The sequence below is a fragment of the Temnothorax americanus genome, unplaced genomic scaffold (assembly GCF_048541705.1).
Source record: "Temnothorax americanus isolate GAGA-0224 unplaced genomic scaffold, ASM4854170v1 Scaffold29, whole genome shotgun sequence".
Classification (NCBI taxonomy): Eukaryota; Metazoa; Arthropoda; class Insecta; order Hymenoptera; family Formicidae; genus Temnothorax; species Temnothorax americanus.
Genome location: NW_027509432.1, coordinates 569,758 through 590,779, shown reverse-complemented (window position 1 = coordinate 590,779; position 21,022 = coordinate 569,758). Strand labels below are relative to the sequence as shown.

Genomic DNA, 21,022 nt, shown 5'->3' with positions numbered 1-21,022 from the left:
AATGGTGACTGCCGACAGTGCCGACTGGTGAGAGGGTGGTGACTGTGGTGAGTGGTGTGGCCGGTGTGGCGCGGGCAACGGCCGCGCGCGCGCGCGACGGACTTGCGCGTTGCGCGCGTCTGCGCGTGGTTGCGCGCGCATATCCTCCGTTCTCCGTGATCCTAGTACGCTAGTCGCGTCGCGTACTCTTCCGTTCGCGCTGGTGATTCCGTTCGCTTACCTGTGTATGTGACATTTTTTTTCCACCGACCGTTCGCGCTGCTGCAACATGTTTACCTGGTTGTGCCGCCCTCGTCACGATAACCAGCGATCCGTCGTCGATTCCATCATGATACTCACGTTGCCTCGTCGGCAGCATTAAATTCTCAGGTACGTGGACCGCGCTCAGCGCCGAGTTCCGCGGCACCCCGCCAACGCGAACGGTAAACGGCGGCGCGCCCTGACGAGAATCTGTTTACGTAGTAATGGCGATTGGCGAACGTGCTCTTCGTCGCCGTCACTGTCGCCGTCGCCGTCGCCGTCGCCGTCGCGACGCCTGGAAGGCCCTTCGCCTCCTGGGCTTTCCTCCTCAGCCGGAGGAGAACGACGAGTGTCGCTTTATTGGATAAGGCGCGGGGGGGCGGGAGAGAGGTGGGGAGCGGGGAATTACTCTAGAACAAATTTTATTCCTTTTCATTATCGCGAACTGAATATATTCAACTTTATTATCAATATTTGGACAAGCATTTTATGCTGGCTATGCAGTCTCGAGGTGAAGAGTACCTTGTTATCGAAATATTGCCAAGTTCTTTTACTTTTGTTTTATATATCATGCTTTTGATTCAATACAAATTAGACTTCTAATTTGTACAAAAATCGAGAAGTACGAGTAAGCACTTTTAATTAGCTCAATATTTTTGTTTTGTTTAGATTTATAGAGACAAGATTTTTATGTAACATTTATGTAATTTTTAGCTTTGTAAATCAAAAACTGGGAGAGGAAGTGTCATGGATGATGAAGTGCGTCTCGAAGGTGAAGAGGAGATGGAGTTGGACGAGGGTTCCGATGGCGAAGACGAAGATGAAGAGTCAGCAGGAATCCCAATATCTCCAGCTAACTCAGATCAATTACTTGGACAGACAACTCCAACGACTCCTGGTAATAGTAACTACATTTTAAACATTGTAAACATTTTTTTTATTTATTTATTTTGGAAAAGTGATAAGTATACTACAATTATTATTTATGATATTTATGAAAATATAATCATTTAAGTTGATAAAATATTAAAAAGTATTAAAAATTATAAGTAAAGAAATTAGAATAAAATAACACAAAATTTACATAGAAAATTTTAGTATTTTACAAAGGAATACATATGTATGCAATATTTAATATTAAATATGTCTTTATAATTAATTCAATATTATGCACATTTATTCATCTTTTTAAATTTATTTTTTTCATATTTACTTATCTTTTTCTTTTTCCAGTTACACCAGATGAGGCTTTTCATGATCCGTTGCGATACTCAAAGTTTCCATTACCTGGCGGTAAACCTTTGAATATTCGTCGTGGACCTGGCAGGCCCCGGAAAGAACGACCTTTTGGTATAACTCGTGGAGGAGGTACTAGAAGATCCTTTGGAAGGGGCAGTGCCAGAGGCAAAGGGTCTGTTTAATTATTATAATTATTATCTGAACAAATACAAACGCGCACGTGGTGTGTGTGTGCGTGCGTGCGTGCGTGCGTGTGTGCGTGCGTGCGTACGTCGTGCGTGCGTGCGTGCGTGCGTGTATGGGGGGGAGGTGAGACTATGATAATATTTTATATATATATATACCTATATATATATATATATATATATATATATATATATGCTGTTAACAGAGTACACATAAATCATTTGTGATGTCATTTCTTCATATTTTATTATTTACTTGTATAGATTTGGATATACAAGGGGTATACCGCGTCGTACTAAAAGTAAAGATGATGATACACAATCGGAATCTCCAAGTCCTTTGCGTACAACTGGGATGGATGATACTGCTCCTGACAGTGAATTGATGGGAAACTCGGTTGATAGATCAATGCCAGCGCCGGAGGAACCCCCTTATTTTCCTGAACAATGGTAAAATATCCTCTATAATTTTCAATTATTCTGGACGCAAAATGAGTTTAAGCAATTGTATTTAAAACATTATGAAATAATTTATATGTAATTGAATTTCTATAAAAAAAATATTTTCTTTATTTTTCATGAAATATAATTATTTTGATGAATTAAGTACAAAAAAATTAAATATTAAAAGAAAAGGCAAATTTAAATATTTTGAACAATATTAAAAATTACAATTATAAACCTCTCTAGGCCGGGCAAAGTATGCGCGTTATGCAATTTAGGCGAGAGGAGTCAGTTGGGACAAGGTGAACTCTTGCGCCTGACATGTCCACCGGGTTTCACTCCCGAGAAGCCGACAAACCGTGATGAAACAGCTACTGATCATCTCGTCAATGTCGTCGTCGCAGGAGATAAAAGTCCGCGTGCTACTGGACCTGGAATTGCCGTTACCTGTCGTAGGCAGAAAAGTTTAGCCAAATGCAGGTAAAAATATATTACGAATTTTATTAGCAAATTTATCAAGCTTGATGTCTTGTATGGAAATAATCAAATAATATAACTAAACAATTAAAATACATATATATTTATGTCTATTATATTGCAATTATCTTTTACAGGAATACTAGTCTAACTAATTTCACAGAACCGGTGGAAGAGTTGACAATCGTAGGTTATTTGGAAGAACCGGATGTCGGGGTTCTGTTTGATTCCTTGGCCAACCATTATTATGTTCATCAATCATGTATCATCTGGTCTAGCAACAGTCAAGATTTACTACCAGAATTGACATGTCGTGCTGTTCTACAAGCTTCCTCCAGACGTTGCGCTTATTGTTCGCATTATGGTGCTGGAATTCCCTGCAAAGTAAGCTATGGTTCACCCATTATAACAAGTCAGTGATATAAAAGATAATAATTGTAATAGAAGTACACAAAATACGAACAGTTATTATTTATAAGATTATATATTTAAAAATAAATAATTAGAAAGATAAAAACTAGAAATTGAAAAAATTGTTCTTTTGTATTTGTGCAGTTGTTATAATTGCTCAATTATAATCGATATTCAACAGGTGGCATCGTGCAATCGTTATTTTCATTTTCCGTGTGCCGCGGCCAGCAGTTGCTTTCAAGACACTAAGAATTTGGCCCTTTTCTGCAGTCAGCATCTCGGCCAAGTTCCGCTTTCATGTAAGTTTCTCATTTTTAAACTTTCTATTTTATTTACAATTTTTTACTATCTAATCTTTATTTGATGTCTAAGAATAAAATAAGAGAAAGAAAGAAGTAAAAACATAATAATGAATCTAAATTTTATACATTTTTTACACATAAATATAAAAAAATTATTTTATCAATATTGTGAACTAAGTTTGTGGGTTTAAAGCTTTGTTATTACTACAGACGAAATCACTCAGTGATAAATGTGGAACTATACAATATGAAATAAATATTGTAACAACAAGCATGTTTTTGAACATAGTTTTTATTATGCGATTCATTTTTTCCTAATTTAGAAATGGGGTCGCCTGAGTTTTGTTTAAATGCATTTTATGCATACCAAGTTAATGTATTGTATATTCCTTGATAGCATACATATATATATGCATACATACATACATATATACATATGTATATGTGCATATGTATTTGTTACCCCTGATATTCTTCACAAAACTAAAATTTGGTCTAAAAAGCAATTTTTTCCCCTAAAATATTTACTTTAAGAGATAAAATTTTGCAAAAAATGCACAAAAATCTTACACTTACAGTGTGTGGGGAGGTAACTTGCGTTCAATGTTATGGAATGGGCGACGTTTCGAATTTAGTAATGTGCTCTGTGTGCGGCCAACACTATCACGGAAGTTGCGTGGGTTTGGCGTTACTACCTGGAGTGCGTGCTGGATGGCAGTGTGTGTCTTGCCGCGTATGTCAAGTCTGTCGACAACCCGAGGATGTTTCAAAGGTTACAGAAATTTTAAAGACAGAATTTTACGAAGAACTTTAGTTCTAATTTAAAATTCTAATTTCTGATATGTCAAATTAATTATCATCACTGGGAAATATTAGAATGTATTTTCTGAAAAATTTAGAAATTACATTCCAATAATTTATATACATAATATCCGATAATACATATATGTATTATATATATATATATATATATATATATATATATATATATATATATATATATATATATGTTCTTTTTAATGGCTTTTGTAAAACAAGATTTTTGTTACAGGTGATGCTATGTGAACGATGCGACAAGGCTTATCATCCTGGCTGTTTGCGACCGATTGTCACTTCTATTCCAAAATATGGCTGGAAGTGCAAGTGTTGTCGCGTGTGTACCGATTGTGGTTCACGTACTCCAGGAGCTGGGCTGTCTTCTAGGTGGCATTCTCATTATACTGTCTGTGATTCGTGCTATCAGCAGCGCAACAAGGGTTTCTCTTGTCCGCTCTGCAGGAAAGCATATAGGTAACTGAAATATCTCGAACATTTGTACAAATGGTTAGATTATCTAAATAATACTAATATTTTATTGGAGAGAGAGAGAGAGAGAGAGAGAGAGAGAGAGAGAGAGAGAGAGAGAGAGAGAGAGAGAGAGAGAGAGAGAGAGAGAGAGAGAGAGAGAGAGAGAGAGAGAGAGAGAGAGAGAGTTACCAATATAAAATTATTAAATATAATTAAATTTTGAAATTTTTGTGGAATTTTTATTATAATAATTTGTTTATATATTATGTATTATTTTTCATTGCTATGCTGTTAATTTGATATTATTGCTTCCAATATTTTGATTCAAGTACATAAGGATGCATAATTTTTAGACAAAAAATATCTATAATTTTTTTTTAAATTAAAAGTAATCGTTATCATATTGTTTATATTCTAATATATTCTATTATATATCCTTTATATGTTTTATTATACTACATTTTATTATCCTACATTATTTTGCTCTTATTATATTTCTTTGTTTATTATATTTATTTATTTTTTTCTTGCAGAGCTGCTGCATATCGCGAAATGGTCCAATGTCATGCCTGCAAGAAGTTCGTGCACGGTACATGCGATCCCGAAGCTGACCCGCTTACTTATCAGCAGCGCAAGGAAACGAAACCGGATTACGAATACGTCTGCCTGCATTGCAAGAGCATTGCCATGGTGGCCAGACGGAAGGATAGTATCGATGAAGGCGATTTAAGTCTGAGTGCTTCTCAAGAGAGCCTTGATGGCGAGTCTTCTGAGTTAGATTATCCAAGTGGTTGTTCCGAAGAAGCGCTTTATTCTGTTGGATTAGGGAAAGGAAAACCGTTTTGTGTCACCAAGATTGCGAAGAAAAGATTTGGAATTAGTAGCGGGGTTATTGGTAGGCCCAAAGGTATTGGGAAACTGGGCTATCAGAAGAGGCAGAAGATGACAGAGTTTGGAAGAAAGAGAGGGCCCAAAGGAAAGATGAGAGGGTTCTATGGAGTGCCCGAAGTAGGCTTGCAGGTATGTGATATAAAATGTTTTGTAATAGATATGTGTTTATATTTATATAGACTTTTATATCAATTTTACATTTGATTTTATTTTTTGTTTTTGTATTAGTAAATTAATAAATTTTTAATTAATAAAATTATTTATTACTCATTGGCGAAATCGGTTTGTTAATGCATATTTTTTTCTTTTAGTTTTTGTTTTTTTCTTTTGTAGTTGATTAAGTAATATAATTTTGCATTTAATATATTCAATGTTTCATTGCATTATATTTAATATTAGTATGTAAGCTGTAATTTATAATTTATTATTAATTCTGGTATAGCATTAATTAGTTGGTTGTAACTTAAGGGTTATTGATACCTTGATATTTTTATTAAGAAAAAATAAATTTCAATCAGTTAAAATTCTCATTACAAGAACGTTTGTTGGTTTTTTATCACATATTTTATGTAATAGATAACTGAATCTATCTCTCTATAACTTAAATAATATATAAATTTCTCATCAATATTGCAGAGTCCGAATCCAGATTCATCCCAATCGAAGGAAGAAGAACAGCTTGGGGGTGAGAACAGGTTAATCCTTTGCTCGGCAAAGGATAAATTTGTTTTAACTCAAGATATTTGCGTGATGTGCGGTTCGATTGGTATGGATCAGGAAGGTTGTTTGATTGCGTGTGTACAATGCGGCCAGTGTTATCATCCGTATTGCGCTAGCGTTAAGATCACTAAAGTCATCTTACAAAAGGGCTGGCGATGTCTCGACTGTACTGTCTGCGAAGGTATTAAAAAATTGAAATATATGTACATTTTAATTTATAAAATGGTTAGTGAAACGTTATTGAAGTTTTTTACAAATTTTAAAAAATTTTAAATTTACAAAAAATCCATAATTATATATTGATAAATCAAAACTATTATATTAATAATTAAAAATTAAAACAGTTTAAGTTAGCTCAAGTTGAAATATAATATTTTACATTTTATTGATAATTTGTATCAATCTGTATTAGTCTTCTATTTTATTTGATATAGTCTATTATTAAAGTGGGATTTATTATAATATTATTATCTAATATTATATTGAAAATAGAAATAATATACACATATTATTGATTCTAAACGTATTAGTATATAACTTATTAAAATGCTCAGCAATGACAACTTAAAATTTAATACAATTATGGAATATCTTGTCACAGGTAATTTTATTGATTTTTATTATTTATTTTGTAGCGTTATATAATCTAAAAAAATCTTAAATGAATTGAAATAATTCCATTAGGCATTCTAGTTTTAATAAAATATTTTGTTTCTAAGGCTGTGGTGAACGAAATGACGAAGCTCGTTTGATCCTTTGCGACGACTGCGATATCAGCTATCACATTTATTGTATGGACCCCCCCTTGGATTATGTGCCGCACGGTACCTGGAAATGCAAATGGTGTGCACAATGTCAGACTTGTGGCTCCAACGATCCCGGTTTCAATTCATCTTGGCAAAAAAGTTACACCCAGTGTGGACTCTGCGCATCTCATACCGCTTGTGTAGCTTGCCAAGAAGCTTATCAGGAGGGTGATCTCATCATTCAATGCGTACAGTGTGAAAGATGGCTTCACTGCGGTTGTGATTCGATTAAAAGCGAAGCTGAGGCCGAACGCTGCGCTGCGGAAGGTTACGTTTGTCTTCTCTGTCGTCCTAGAGATGTTCCCCCTCCTCATCTTCTTTCTAAACCATCTTCGAAATTTGCTCGGTCGTCCTCTCCACCTCAAAATCGAAGTACAGAATTATTTAAAGCTTCCTCGCAACAATATTTGGTGGAAGGAGTATATCTTTCCGAAGCTGGGATGAATCATATTAAATCATTAACCGCCGAACATCAGCAAACAAGAAAAAAGAAAAGAAAACAGCCTCAGATGGTGGATAAAGAAGCAGATATCATGGCGACTATTGAATCTGTCATTGCTGGAGGAAGTTTAGACAATTCTTTAGAGGAAAATAACAAATTAGAATTGATAGATGTCAAAGATGAACCAGAAACAGTATTGAAAGAAGGTATGGTATGGAACCAGCCTGCTCCTGAAGGATTCAGCATTTGCACTTCGGAAAATGGACTTCCTGTTTTGCGAAGAAAACGTCAAAGAAATTTGCAAAAATTAGGAATTGGAGGATTTATTGTAAGATTGAGAACCAGGAAGGACAAAGAAGAAGAAGGAGATGCTGAGAAATCTGGGGAATCTTCAATCGTAGGAATGGGGGACGATAAACCCCGAAGAAAACCTCAGAGAAGAAAGCCAAAAACGAAACTGGCGGAATGTTTTCCTATCTACATGCAAGAAGCGTTTTTTGGTAAAGATTTAATGGATACAACAAAGGAGAAAGATCTTGAGAGCAGCAGCGAATCCGAGGAAGAACACAAAGTTCCTGAAAATGCCAATACAATTCAGTTATCTCAAGACGAATTGAAGGTAATGGAACAAGTCAAAGCTAAACAGGAAAAAGAAGACGGAAAGATTGCTCCTGAGCAAATCAAAAGAGAAGAAATCGTGGAAGATGACGGGAGTGATACTGAAGCACTCGGAGATATTTTACCAATTTCCGGAGATTTATTGGATAGCGATTTAGTGAATACAATAATGAACGAAAACGATGAGGACTTAGCGAAGGCGAGCGAAGCATTGGACGAGTTGGATGATGCACAAGGTGGAAGTAAAGATGAATTGACAGATATTCTCAGTCCACATTTTAATTTGGAGTCGATGGTCAGAGACACTGGTAAGCACTTTCAAGTAAACATTAAATGTTATGTCATAAACAGTGAATATTAGAAATAATACAATATATTATTTTACTAACATTTTGATATTATCTCAGTAGAACATTAGAATATAGTCAACTAAACACAAATATAAAATTGAATATTATAATTTTTTTTTTTTTTTTTTAAGGATTACCTAATATGGATAGTAAAGACATCGAGGAAATATTTAAAGGCGTTCTGACCGATGAATCTCAGGAGTCTCAGGAATCATCGGTATTTTCTGTCCAAGCTCAGACTTCGCATCCCTCATCGTCTACCCCTTTAGTATCACCCTCTCCCCATCCCGGTAATGCATATCAATTATATCAATAATAAAACAGTGATTAAAGTTATATAGATAACCTACAACATTAAATTAGAATTTGAATAAAAATAACGACAAAATTACAATAATTATTAGAGAAAAATGGAAGAGAATTGAAATTAAGTTATTTATTAAATGACATACAATAAGGTGATTCTAAAATACATTCAAAAATATATTTTAATAATATTCGAGTATTCAAGTTCGGACATCTTAACATCAGTTTTGTTGTTTTCTGAATACTAGAGTAAGAATAACTTGAATTATATATTCATTGTTTATAAAAAATATTAGAAGTAGATAATTTTTTATTTCTTATAATTCTTATATATTTTATATGTTTTATCTTATTTTTAAATTAATTGCTTTATAGGTATTCAAACAGCAATGCCTCTGGCGAGACCTCAAATACCTGGTGCTCTACCCTCGGTTGGTCAATCAAACTTAAATTCCCCAATGAGTTTCCCACCGCCTTCACCATATCACTCCGAATACAGCAAGTAAGAATAAATATATTTTAAAAATATCAAAATTAAATTTTGATGTAAAAAAAAACTATATGTAATGTATGTGTACTTTGATATCAATTTTAATTTTTGTAAATGTAAATTATTTTTTAATTTTTTAGTAGTCCACAGTTTAGTCCGGCATTTTCGGAGCCACCTAGTCCATGGGTGAATCCAGAAGACGAGGGAAACGCTCCAGCAGGCAATGCTACCATTTCATATAACCAAAGAAGCAATCAGAAGCTGGAAGCCGACGAAGCATTGGGCAAGGCAGCAACAACAGCCTCAGTTCTCTATGCTAATATGAATCATCCTGAATGGAAAACTGAATATCCGGGTAAGAGTATATTTGTTTAATTATTTTGAATATGTCTTTCATCTTCTATTGATTCTGCCAAAAGTTGAAATTAAATTTTAAGATTATGATTTATAATATTTTAATGAATATTTTTACTTTATGTGTAGTGTGGGCCGAGAGATGCAAGCAAATCCTGAAGAAATGGCGAGCACTTCCAACCGATAAGAGAAGTCCATATTTAAATCAAGCTCGAGAAAATCGAACCGCAGCTCGCTTGAAAAAGGCACAACAGGTAATTGATGTATATATATTGCAGAAACAAGAAAAATATTTTGATTATCGCATCTGTTTTCATGCGTTAATTCTTTAGTCAGAATTTATGGCTGAAAAAGCGCGATAATTCATTAGAATAACCAATATTTCTAGACGTTATTTTATTGGGGTTTTTGTCCTCGAGCGTGTCTTGTGCTAACACTCAAGTGAGACTAACAGCTCGACAATTCTGTATGTCGTAAATTACGTTGATATTGTGAACTTCTGGGTTTTTACCAGCATTACTGGTTAAACGAAATAAAATCTATCTCATAAAATTTAGATTATATCCGAATTTTGTATTTTGGCTGTAGATTCAAAAAGATAAAATAATAGTTAAAAATAATTAAAATTAAATGTAGTTAAAATAATTTTTGTTTTAAAGATGAACAGTGTGGATTTTGCTCCACTGCATTTCTGCATTAATATATATTCCATTAGAAATGTAAATTTTATTATAGGTGAATAGCTGAGATAGAATAATCAATGTAGGATGATGAAATCTATTGTTTACAATATTAGAAGTAATTGCATTTCTCAAAAAAACCCAAAAAATGAAAATATAAATTTTATAAGGAAGAAAAATTTGTTATTACATTTTTCATAATAGAAAATATTTCAAGTTGTAAATTTTTTATTCGTATCTAGTTTCGACAATAGAAAATATTGTAAGGTATTAACAATACAAATAGGTCCCACTCACGCTCGAAGATAGGTAGAATTGAACGTGAACGGGTCTTTATATAGTGGGCCCAAATGAGGTGAAGAGGGACTTTTAAATCTTATATGTAAAAACATGTATCCTACATGTAAAAATTAAGAATAGAAATATTTATAAAAATATTTGCAAGTATATACAAAGTTCTAAGAAAAAGAAGAATATTATTACACAGTGTCTCAAATTTTAACGATCAAAATATGCCAGTTTGTATTATGAATAGAAATAAGAAAAAGAATGTTATATGAATATATGTTCATAGAAGCTTTATCCAAAAGTTACAAAAAATTTTTTTCTACTTAAAAAACTGGCACAATTTGATAAAAATCTGATATATATATGTACATCTGAGAGCTATATAAATCCAATTTATAGATCTGCATGTGTTTAGATGTGGATCTACAAATAATCAATTTACGAATTTATAATTTATAAATCTATCGATTCGTAAGTGTGTAGATGAACCCTGTTACCCACTTTTATCGCTGTTTTATAAATTAGACTTAGATGTGTATAATATTTAAAACCATAATCGGTACACACATAGTATTTAGACATCCAATAAGATTCCATTAAGAATCCAATAAGAATCCTTGTAAATTCATGAGTTCGTAGATCCATATTCATGAAGTCCAGAAAATTCATATATACCTTGCTTCTATGTGTTTCGTAAATACGAAGACCGTCTAATATATGTTAATAATCGAAACTTCGTGTTGAGTACGACCTGTGCGACTTATTCTTATCTCGCCTCGTTCGGGCCCATTATACCATTTTTACATGTAAGGTGTTTCTCATAAAGCTGTTATTTTGATACTATTTTAATATAGGTATATCAGAAAATTTTAGATATATCTGGAAAAATGGAATGAAATTAATAATGCTTTAAGATGTAAGAAGAAAAAATAAGATATGAGGAATAATAAGAAAGAACTCTATAGAGTATTATACAATACTTATTTAATTTTTATATACAAAGAATTTTTTTTCTTTTGTATTTTTTTTGCTTGTTCGGATGTTGCTCAGAAGATGCAAGAACTTTTGCTTGCAAAACTAACAATTTTTTGAAATTTATATTCTTTATAAAAATATAAAAATTTAATATTATTTATTTTGTAAAGAATATATGTAAATTTATCAGCGTGATATAATTTGAAAATGGAGCAGTGTGTTGTAAAATATGCTCTTATATAAGATTGCTTTATGCGAGATATCCTCATGTGTATATCACATCGTGTGACTGCGAACCGCCCGGTGTTGATCCGACAGCTCTCCAAGGAGACACCACCACCAAGCACCACCAACACTATCATCACTACCAATATAACTACCACCAATACCACCACCATCAATATCAACACCACTACTACTACTACTACCACCGCCATGACTACCATCATCACCAAACCTGCCGCTATGACGGCTCAGCAGCAGCAACAGCAACAGCAGGGAGTGGGTCTGAGGCCCACTGAGAAGCAATCAGGAATGTTGATGACCACTGGAATGACATCAACTGGCAACAATCAACATCAGGAGGTGTGTGGGGTGCAGGGAACCCCGCTCAGCCCCTCCCTCTCCCCTGAGGCTCCTAGAAACCTACAGTCGTCCGCCTTGCAATCTTGCACAACACCGGCTTCTTCGTCCTCTTTGTCTTCTTCTACGTCTTCTTCCTCTTCTTTTTCTCATTGCAATAATTCGGGTGAAGGGCAGCAACCCCTCCAGCAACGTCCACTTCCGATTGTCATTAACAGCGGCGGGAGTAATAGCATAGATCAGCATCAGATCCGAGTGCTCACTCCGTCCGAGATCATGCGCACCCTTCCGTCCCTCAGCCAGGAGCACTACGACCCCCCACCTCCGCCAACACCACCCACTGCAATTGTTCACACTGTGCCTCCCGTACAGAACCATCACCACCACCACCATCACCACCACCACCCGAATAACATCATGGTGAGAGCCTCCGTAGTGTTTTCTTGCCTTTCTCTTTGCATCTGATCAAGACTTAGTGTTCCCCCTGTATACATGTATATGTATTTTATTTAAAATATTGCAAACGAAGATTTTACTCCTTAAATGCGTGTTTCATGCTTTATGAAATATTATAGGGCTGTGGTTCATATTTAAATCACATTGTTACTTTTGTTTAGCATCATTGTCAATATTTTCCCTATAAAGAGTTAAATTTATTTACATATCTATTTAATTTTGAAATTAAATTTTTAATAATTATGCATTTTGTTATTTTTATTCTTTTATATACTTGAATTTATTTAAATTAAATTTATTTAAATATGAAATATTTTTTTAAATACAGAATGCTGAACATTTTTGTCAAATCGCTGTTATAATAGAGAGTATTTTGGTAGTAGATACTTACATATATTTATTTTATAATTCAAAAATATTCCAATAGCATGTTTAAGAATAGTAGCATAATCTTTTAACGAATCCTGTTATTTTTATCCTTATCGATCCTAATTCATGAATCATTATTCATTTCTTATCCTTTGAATCCATTGACATTGCTTATGATTTTTTATTATTGTTGTGGATGATTGATAAATTAGTATATTATAGTATACTGCTCTGTAACGGTTATGCAGTAGCTTAGTACTAATTTTATTACTTTACATTTTTTCAGATTTTTCCCTTTTTCAATAATTAAATAATTAATACGAATATAATTATAATTTTATAAAATTAAGAGTTTTTTTTATCTGTTTTAAAGCTGAATTATACTATGAAAAATACAACAAACAAGTAGATATAGCAAGTCAATTATAACTCGAAGAAACAATGAAATAGGAGTAGGTAATATGGAAATTTATTAAACAAATAGACAGGAATTTTTTTCTCTTTTTTTTTAATAGAAAGAACGAGGTTTTTTTAGAACTACTGTAGATGATGTATTTTTAAATATACCTATTGTCACATGTTTAGATACATATATCCCGAGAGGGTATCCTAGATTTACCGCATCTTCTAATGGTAAATTTTTGAGGTTACTTAGAGATGAAAATTTTAATATTAAAATATCAAAATTATAAAAGTTTTTAAATAGAAAAAGTTGTTATTTAAAAATAATTAATCTGTTATGCATACTGACAGTACAAATATTATCGAATAATGATGTTAGAACGCGAAGTGCATTAAATTGTCAAAACTGAGGCTAGTCATTGCTGAATGATATCTTTTGTCATTCTAATAAATATCGATCTCAATAAATTATATTTATATTTAATTGTAAGCGTATCTTATCTATTGTACGATGTACCATACATTTAAATATGCAAACTTTAAATATTTTTTATTTAAAAATTGTTATTATTAAATAAAAACTATTATATTAAACTATTAAAGCTCATTATGGATTATGGATTAAAATTTTCATTTTTTTAATGACCTTAGAAATTTAGTATCAGCAAATAGTGTGTTAGATCTGGTATATCCTATATGTATACATAATATACATTTTATTATAATTGTATTTTGTTATGTAAAATTACTGGAATTCAAATTTTAATATGCATGAATGTGGAATCGTTGCATTATTCTTCGACGAGATTGTGATGTTTTTGGTGTTTTGTGTTTTTGACTGTGAATAAAGTTTTCTTCAAGTGAACTAAGTAATACGCGCGCGTATATGTATAAATGTACTAATATTATAAATTAATCTCTTTAAATTAATATATGGTGGCTGGTTATAATTATTTCCAGTGTGTTTGCACATATATGAGATTTACAGAATCTTGCTAATCATTATTAATTTAGTTGTATTATTGTTGTTACTTTTAAAAAGATGTTTATACAAGGTATGGCCAAAAGTTTGAAATTATATTTATTTTTTATATCGTAAAACTAACGCAGAATTAAGAAAGTTAATATTTTGTTCTTAGTTTTCCTTGAATATTTTTTTCAAATTTTTGGCCGATATTATGTATATGAATACTTTTTATTGGTTGATTGTAATTAGTGCTTTATATTTAATGTGCTTTATAAGAAAAAGGTCATTACATTTTAGAATTGATTTCTTGATAACAATTTATATCGCATATGAATGTAATTGTAAAAATATTTTTATAAATTTTGGGTATATATTTATTAAATCTTTTGTTAGATTTATATATATATATATATATATATATATATATATATATATACGAATAAGATTGATACTTATTAACAAAATAATTATAATTTTGATAATACACAAATATTACAATATAGTCAAATATAATGAAAATTTTATAAAAATAATAAAATTAATTCTAATAGTAAATCTAATTTTTTGTATTGTAATTGTTTACTGATACAACTACCAGTATATGTAACTAATAAAACAAATTTTAAAAAAGAATTACATTAAATGTAATGACCTTTTTTAAAGAATAGCTTAAAAATGTATATATTACTGGTCTTCAACAGGAACAAGACAGACTATCAAACAGAGATCGATCTACCAGAGAAGCTGAGCAGGAAAGACAATGGAAACAACTGCAAGCCTTGCGTCAACAACAAGCACAATTACAGCAGCAGGTCATCCATGAGCAACGTGTACATGGTACATTTACTAAATTAAATTTTACTATAGCAATTTGGAGCATTATTCTGTCTTTTTTTTGTGTTTAGCGTTTATTTAATAAAAATTTCAGAAAAGTATTATTGAAAAATTAAAGAAGAGTAAAATAAAGAAAAGATTTTTGCAGTTTTATTATATGAATAAAACCAACATTTTATTTTATAAATTATTCCCACGTAAAATAAACATATAAACGTTAAAAATTTTGTTAAGAGCAGAATATAATGAAAAATTATTAAACTCATATATAGTTTTGTTTAACACAAGTAAAGAAAGAACTATTAATATAAAATAAATTGCAATAATAATATATTTCTTTTCTGTTAAAAGCAATTGCCAGAGTACATAGACAAATCAACGAAGAAAATGTACCTCAACTAAACAGTGATACTGCACCCGCATTAACGGCACAGTTACAAGTTTCCACGGCGCAAGTAAGTCAATTTAATTTAATCTTTTTATATATATTGAGGTTATATATATATAAATTAATAAAATATTTGAATAAAATTATTTTATTAAAATTTAATTATTGTAAATTGCACTAAGAATAAAATTATTTGTCGCGTATGTTACATGCAAATTATGCGAAATTTTAATTGTCCATATATTCACAAATTGCTTTAAAAAATCAAAAAATATAAAATAATGCATAAAATAAAATGATGTAATCTCAGAGTCTCTTAATATCAATTTAAAAATTTAAAAATTAAAAAATTTTTTTTGCAGGATACAAGTCAATTGACTTCCTTAGCTTCTCCTTCCCGAAGTACTTTCGCTGCGCCTTCACTTAAGACTTCTCGTAGTCTCACACCTCAGTCACCCCATCATCAAACTATGGTACGTCTGCCTACGCAAGTTCCTTGCCGGCCAATACGTCCAGGCTTTCCTCAACCACCCTCTCCCTTCTCACCGCAGGCACCCCAGTCACCTCATGATTTTCCACAGTCCCCTGCCTCTTCTCAACCTTCTCAGGAGTCACATTTCCAGCGCTTTGAAGGGAATGTTTCAACTCCTGCATCTCCCTATTCGTCACCCCAGACACCAGGTACACCCCGTACCCCCGTGTTTAATCCTCCGCGACCCCCTGTTTATGCTCCTCCTCCTTCTCTTCCTCCTCCTCCTCCTCCTCCTCCGCCTCCCCCTCCTCCTGCTTCTCCTGCAACATCGCGAACTCCTGATCCTTACAGCCAGCCACCTGTCACTCCTACATCTATCCCTGCCGCATCTGGCTATCCATCGCCCAGAGGTTCTGAGACTCCTCGAACACCTCAGGAACAAGAGGTTGCCTTCGGACAGCAACCGGAAGTTAATAGACAGTTGAGGGACTTACTGCAAAGACAACAGTTTAGTAAGAAGATTGAAGGAGTCAGTGCCAACTGGGTTCAAGGTACATTTTATTGTATAATTTTATATTAGTATTAGAATAATTAGAATAAACCAGCAATTTATCAATGTTGTTATAACAATAGATGTTGGCAAATTGATGTAAGCTAATGAATATAATAAATATGAATTTAATTACTATAACTATATTAATTACTAATAATTATAATAAATATGAGTCACATATTCTCTGAACTTAATTAAACTAAAATTTAATTAAAATTACATTTTTGAACTTTTCAATTACATTCACAACTCAGATGGACAAAATAATACGGAGAACAACCAGCAACAGTTTGAAGCGGGTCATGTGCAACTTCAGCAACATTCTCAAGTACAAAACAACTCTAGTGAAGGTACTTTTAGACATCCACTTCCGCCAGGCATCATTAGGCCCAGAATGCCCATTCAACCAAACGTCTTAATAAGAAATTCCATTGGTATGCACGCAATATTTTTGTTAATTTTTAATATATAAATATTAATTTATACTTCTATATTATAATAAATATCTCTTTTGCTGTACAATATTTATTTCTATACATATAACATCTATATTACATTTAAATATTCTCATAAAATCAATTTATTATATTGTCACTTTTATTTTTAATGTGAAATCTTTGATTTTTACGTGAAGTTTCTACATGTAATGTATGAATTCAGGAATAAACTCGCGACATCCTGTAGCTGGAAATATTCAGAATCCGGTTGACCATCGTACCAGGACACTACTGCAGAATAGGCCTCAAGTAGCTACCAATATAGCTGCTCAGCAGCATTTCCAGGCAACTCAAAGCCTTCAAACACGATTGCCAGCAGTAAGAAATGCCATTTCTGAACCTTATGACATTTTGCAACAACAGAGATTTACAGGTAAATTTAAAAAATCTTCAGAAACATTTATCAAAGATGTTTTTTAGCATTTTACATAAATTGTAATCTGAAATGTGGGGTTTGATATTACACAAATATGAAAGTCTATAGATGAAAGATTTAAAAAAATGAGAAAAATCTTTGTTTAGATGTGAATCAGGCACAGAATCAGCGCATCGCGCGAACGGGACAGGACAATTTAAACCAAGGTATTCGCGTGTTGAGCACAGCTTCAGGGATGGTCCGAGCACCACTCATCCCCACGACGATGAGTGAGACCGCGGGAGTGGCTACTTCAGAAGCATCCGAGATTCCCGACAATGTGACAGCTGAATTGGAAAAGCTGGAACAGGAAGGAGCCGGTCCGATAGTCGAAGTTGAAGGGGTCAGTGCAATATTGGGAGATCTAGCAGATGATGATGACGAACTGCTCGGTAAGTGTGTGTATGTGTGTTGCACAAGAAAGAATATGAAGAATTGAATTTAAAAAATATAATTAAACGGAAAATCAGCCTATATAAATTAATCTAAAAAAAAAAAAAGGTGTTAAGAGTGAATTTGTTTATATAGATTAACAAAATTTAAAACTAAAAATGTGTCATTCTTGAAGCTGAAATGGGAGCGGACTTCAACATTCTGGAATATGCGGATCCTGAACTGGACACGATCGCGGGTGGGAAGAAGACCATTTTTGATCTGGAACTCGAGCAAGTCGAAGTTGATTCCAAAGACGATAAGCAAAAAAAGGATACCAGGGACGAAGATCAGAAGCCAGAATTGACTGGTTCATCTTCTGAAATTGCTGATTCCTGCTCAACGAGCACGAGTTTGACAGAAAATTCTAACGTGCCGACAATGACATCGCCGCAAGCGACATCGCAGGCAATGCAGGCGCAAGTAGTGCAACAGCAGATGCATCAGCAAGTGCAACAAGCGGCAGCGATGGGCCGACCGATACCACCAGGAACAAGGTTGCTTTCACCGGATGGAGCGGTTGGTGTGGTGACTTCCACAAATACGGTAACTGTGAGTTATCCACCGAGTTTTCCTGGACATCCGCAGAGATTTTCGCAGGCGCATATACAAGGTAAATTAAAAAAAAACTTGTAACAATATTATTTGTTTATCTTGGAGTTAAAATATTAGATTTTTTTGCGTAAAAAGTTATATTTTACAAAAATCTCGAATTAGTTACAATATTTCTATCTTCGGTCTAATATTTATATTATATTGTGTTTTGTGTATGTAAGTCTTTAAATTTTGACATTTAATATCTATAATATTTATTATAGTCTCGCAACAACAACGGCTAGGCATGCGAGTTGCGGCGGGGGTGCCAAATATGCCGGGCAGAGTAGTTGCTGTAAATCATATAATTAGTCCCCGGATGCCGTTGGCTCCGCCGCCGCCACCGCCACCACCGCCACCACCACCACCCCCTTACCCGGGACCACCACCGCCATATCCCGGACCGATACAAGTAAGTGTCGATGTTTATATTTAATCTGAAAATTTATACATTGTTTGATATTGAATTTTTTCATGTAATTGCGAGAGAATCAAGTTAGTGAATTTATAAAGTAAAGAGACTAAAAAGATAAAATTAAATATACAATAATGCTCTTGTTAAAAAAATTTTTGATAATAATCCATATAACAGATAATTTAGGTAATAAAATTAAATGCTATATGTTTGTGTGTATGTGTGTGCGTGTACGTGCGTGTATGCGTGTGCGTGTGTGTGTATAGAAAAAATAAAGATTTTTATAAGAGAAATTTGCAAAAATTTTTAAATAAAAGAAACAAAACATTGGTCATTTTAATAACGTGTTATTATGCCAATACTTTACTAAAAAAATTATTGATAATAAATAATTAATTACATTATATGGTTTGTTAGCATTTTATAATATATAATTAATAAAACATCTCATGATTGCATGTATAATATATGTGTCAGTCAGTTTCGTACATCTGCTGAATTTATTTCAAAAATATTTTGCGCGGCTATGCAGTATTAAATAGAAGTAATTTTACATAATTTGCTAAGCTGCAATTTTAAGATAACAAATATTTTTAGAAATATATGTTAATATTTTTTGTAATCTTATTTTACAAAGCATATTTTCATGAAAGTTACTTCTAAATGTGGGAGTATGTTTTATAAAATAAATAATGGCAGTAATTAATTATGAGGAGATTATTTAGTAAAAAGTAGAAAGAAACTTAAATATACATTACCAAATTAATATATATTCATTGAATTATACTCAAACGATAACAAATTTAAAATAAAATCTTGCTTTATTTAGAATAATTTGATGAAACGAAACTAAGACTTAAAAAATTTGCTGTGATTGTAGGCGTAGCTAAATAATAGAGATTTAACACTTTCTATGCCAAAAACATTTTCTGTGTGCGTGTATTGTGTGTTGAGACGTTACAATTACTAATATATATTAATAATAACAATTGGAGAAACATCTGCAATACTTAGAACCTATCGATTTAAAGTTTTAGAAATTATTGTTTTTGAGATGCACATTCTTAAAATCATGATAAAAGAATTTTTTTTATTTTTTAAATTTATTTATTTTGATAAAAACTTGTTTTATATTATTTTTGTCATATATTAATTATGTTGATATAAATAAAAAATAAAGATAAATAAGATCAAAATAAATGTGGAAAATGTTTAAATGGCAATGGGAAGGTGTGGTAAGAAAACTGGTGTTTTTGGCCTGGGTGTGCAAGTTTGCAATATGCATTTGGTGTTGGTGCATGTGTCTAGATGGGACTATGTCCGGGTGGTGGTGGTGGTGGTGGGCGAGGTATGACACGGCCCTCAGTTCATATGACGGGGCACCAGGTACCGGTGGCGGGTCCACCAATGGGACCCGTGGTGCTGCACCCTCACCGGAGACCTTTGCTTCTGCAGGTAAGCGAGATTCGGGGCATTTTACAATACAACGACGTTAATACAAGAACAAGTAAAGCCTCATTTCATATGTAACTTCCGCAGAATTTTTTTACGTATTTTAGAGTATAATTAAAAAATAAACAGTTATCTATTATACGATATGGTATGTTCTAAATAGAATAATAAATTAACTAATATAGACAAAACATTTGTTTGTTTGTAACTAATTAATTTATTTATTATAGAATATAATATATATTAATAAAGATAAATATTGAAAGCTCAAATAAACCATAAAGTTATCTGAGAAAAACTTACTTATGTCTTATTATAAGAGTAAAGAAAAAGTTCACTAACATCTGCATCTTTTTGCACCCCTTTTTTATATGCATTTTTAAACGTTTGCATCCATATTGCACGAAATTAATTTTATTAATCTTGACAAAATTCTGTATTTTACTAAATTTTGCTTAATTAATTCTTCATTAAAGCAATGTGATTTAGAATATCGTTTTTTTATGGTCAATGCATCAATGTTGAAATTATTTTGCATGTATATTTGTGTATATTATCAATTTTCCACTACAAATTTTTCTTTTTTCGTTTTTTATATATTTATAACAGAGATAGAAAAAAGGAAGATTATTAATGGAGATATATAAATATAAATTAATTTGCAATACATTTTATCTACATATTTTATC

General features: G+C 32.6%; 1 protein-coding gene across 12 annotated transcripts in view; it reads left to right on the top strand.

Moving 5' to 3' along the window:
• The first annotated feature begins 213 nt into the window (after window positions 1-213).
• LOC143899780 (uncharacterized) overlaps window positions 214-21,022 on the top strand; it is a 36,633-nt gene continuing 15,824 nt past the window's right edge. For 4 of the 12 annotated variants that reach the window (XM_077410364.1, XM_077410362.1, XM_077410363.1 and 1 more), the window contains exons 1-26: window positions 214-369; window positions 955-1,138; window positions 1,474-1,651; window positions 1,929-2,114; window positions 2,355-2,588; window positions 2,723-2,969; window positions 3,178-3,295; window positions 3,877-4,070; window positions 4,350-4,588; window positions 5,119-5,605; window positions 6,113-6,377; window positions 6,916-8,370; window positions 8,544-8,702; window positions 9,094-9,220; window positions 9,349-9,563; window positions 9,692-9,816; window positions 11,824-12,090; window positions 14,983-15,118; window positions 15,467-15,570; window positions 15,866-16,526; window positions 16,783-16,962; window positions 17,189-17,398; window positions 17,548-17,832; window positions 18,009-18,485; window positions 18,691-18,878; window positions 20,190-20,336. In XM_077410364.1, coding sequence (XP_077266490.1) covers window positions 988-1,138; window positions 1,474-1,651; window positions 1,929-2,114; window positions 2,355-2,588; window positions 2,723-2,969; window positions 3,178-3,295; window positions 3,877-4,070; window positions 4,350-4,588; window positions 5,119-5,605; window positions 6,113-6,377; window positions 6,916-8,370; window positions 8,544-8,702; window positions 9,094-9,220; window positions 9,349-9,563; window positions 9,692-9,816; window positions 11,824-12,090; window positions 14,983-15,118; window positions 15,467-15,570; window positions 15,866-16,526; window positions 16,783-16,962; window positions 17,189-17,398; window positions 17,548-17,832; window positions 18,009-18,485; window positions 18,691-18,878; window positions 20,190-20,336 — 7,035 coding nt within the window. In that variant the 5' untranslated portion in view covers window positions 214-369; window positions 955-987. Of the gene's footprint in view, window positions 370-954; window positions 1,139-1,473; window positions 1,652-1,928; window positions 2,115-2,354; window positions 2,589-2,722; window positions 2,970-3,177; window positions 3,296-3,876; window positions 4,071-4,349; window positions 4,589-5,118; window positions 5,606-6,112; window positions 6,378-6,915; window positions 8,371-8,543; window positions 8,703-9,093; window positions 9,221-9,348; window positions 9,564-9,691; window positions 9,817-11,823; window positions 12,508-14,982; window positions 15,119-15,466; window positions 15,571-15,865; window positions 16,527-16,782; window positions 16,963-17,188; window positions 17,399-17,547; window positions 17,833-18,008; window positions 18,486-18,690; window positions 18,879-20,189; window positions 20,337-21,022 lie in introns of all 12 variants that reach the window. The other 8 variants (XM_077410368.1, XM_077410367.1, XM_077410366.1 and 5 more) reach the window with 4 other exon arrangements.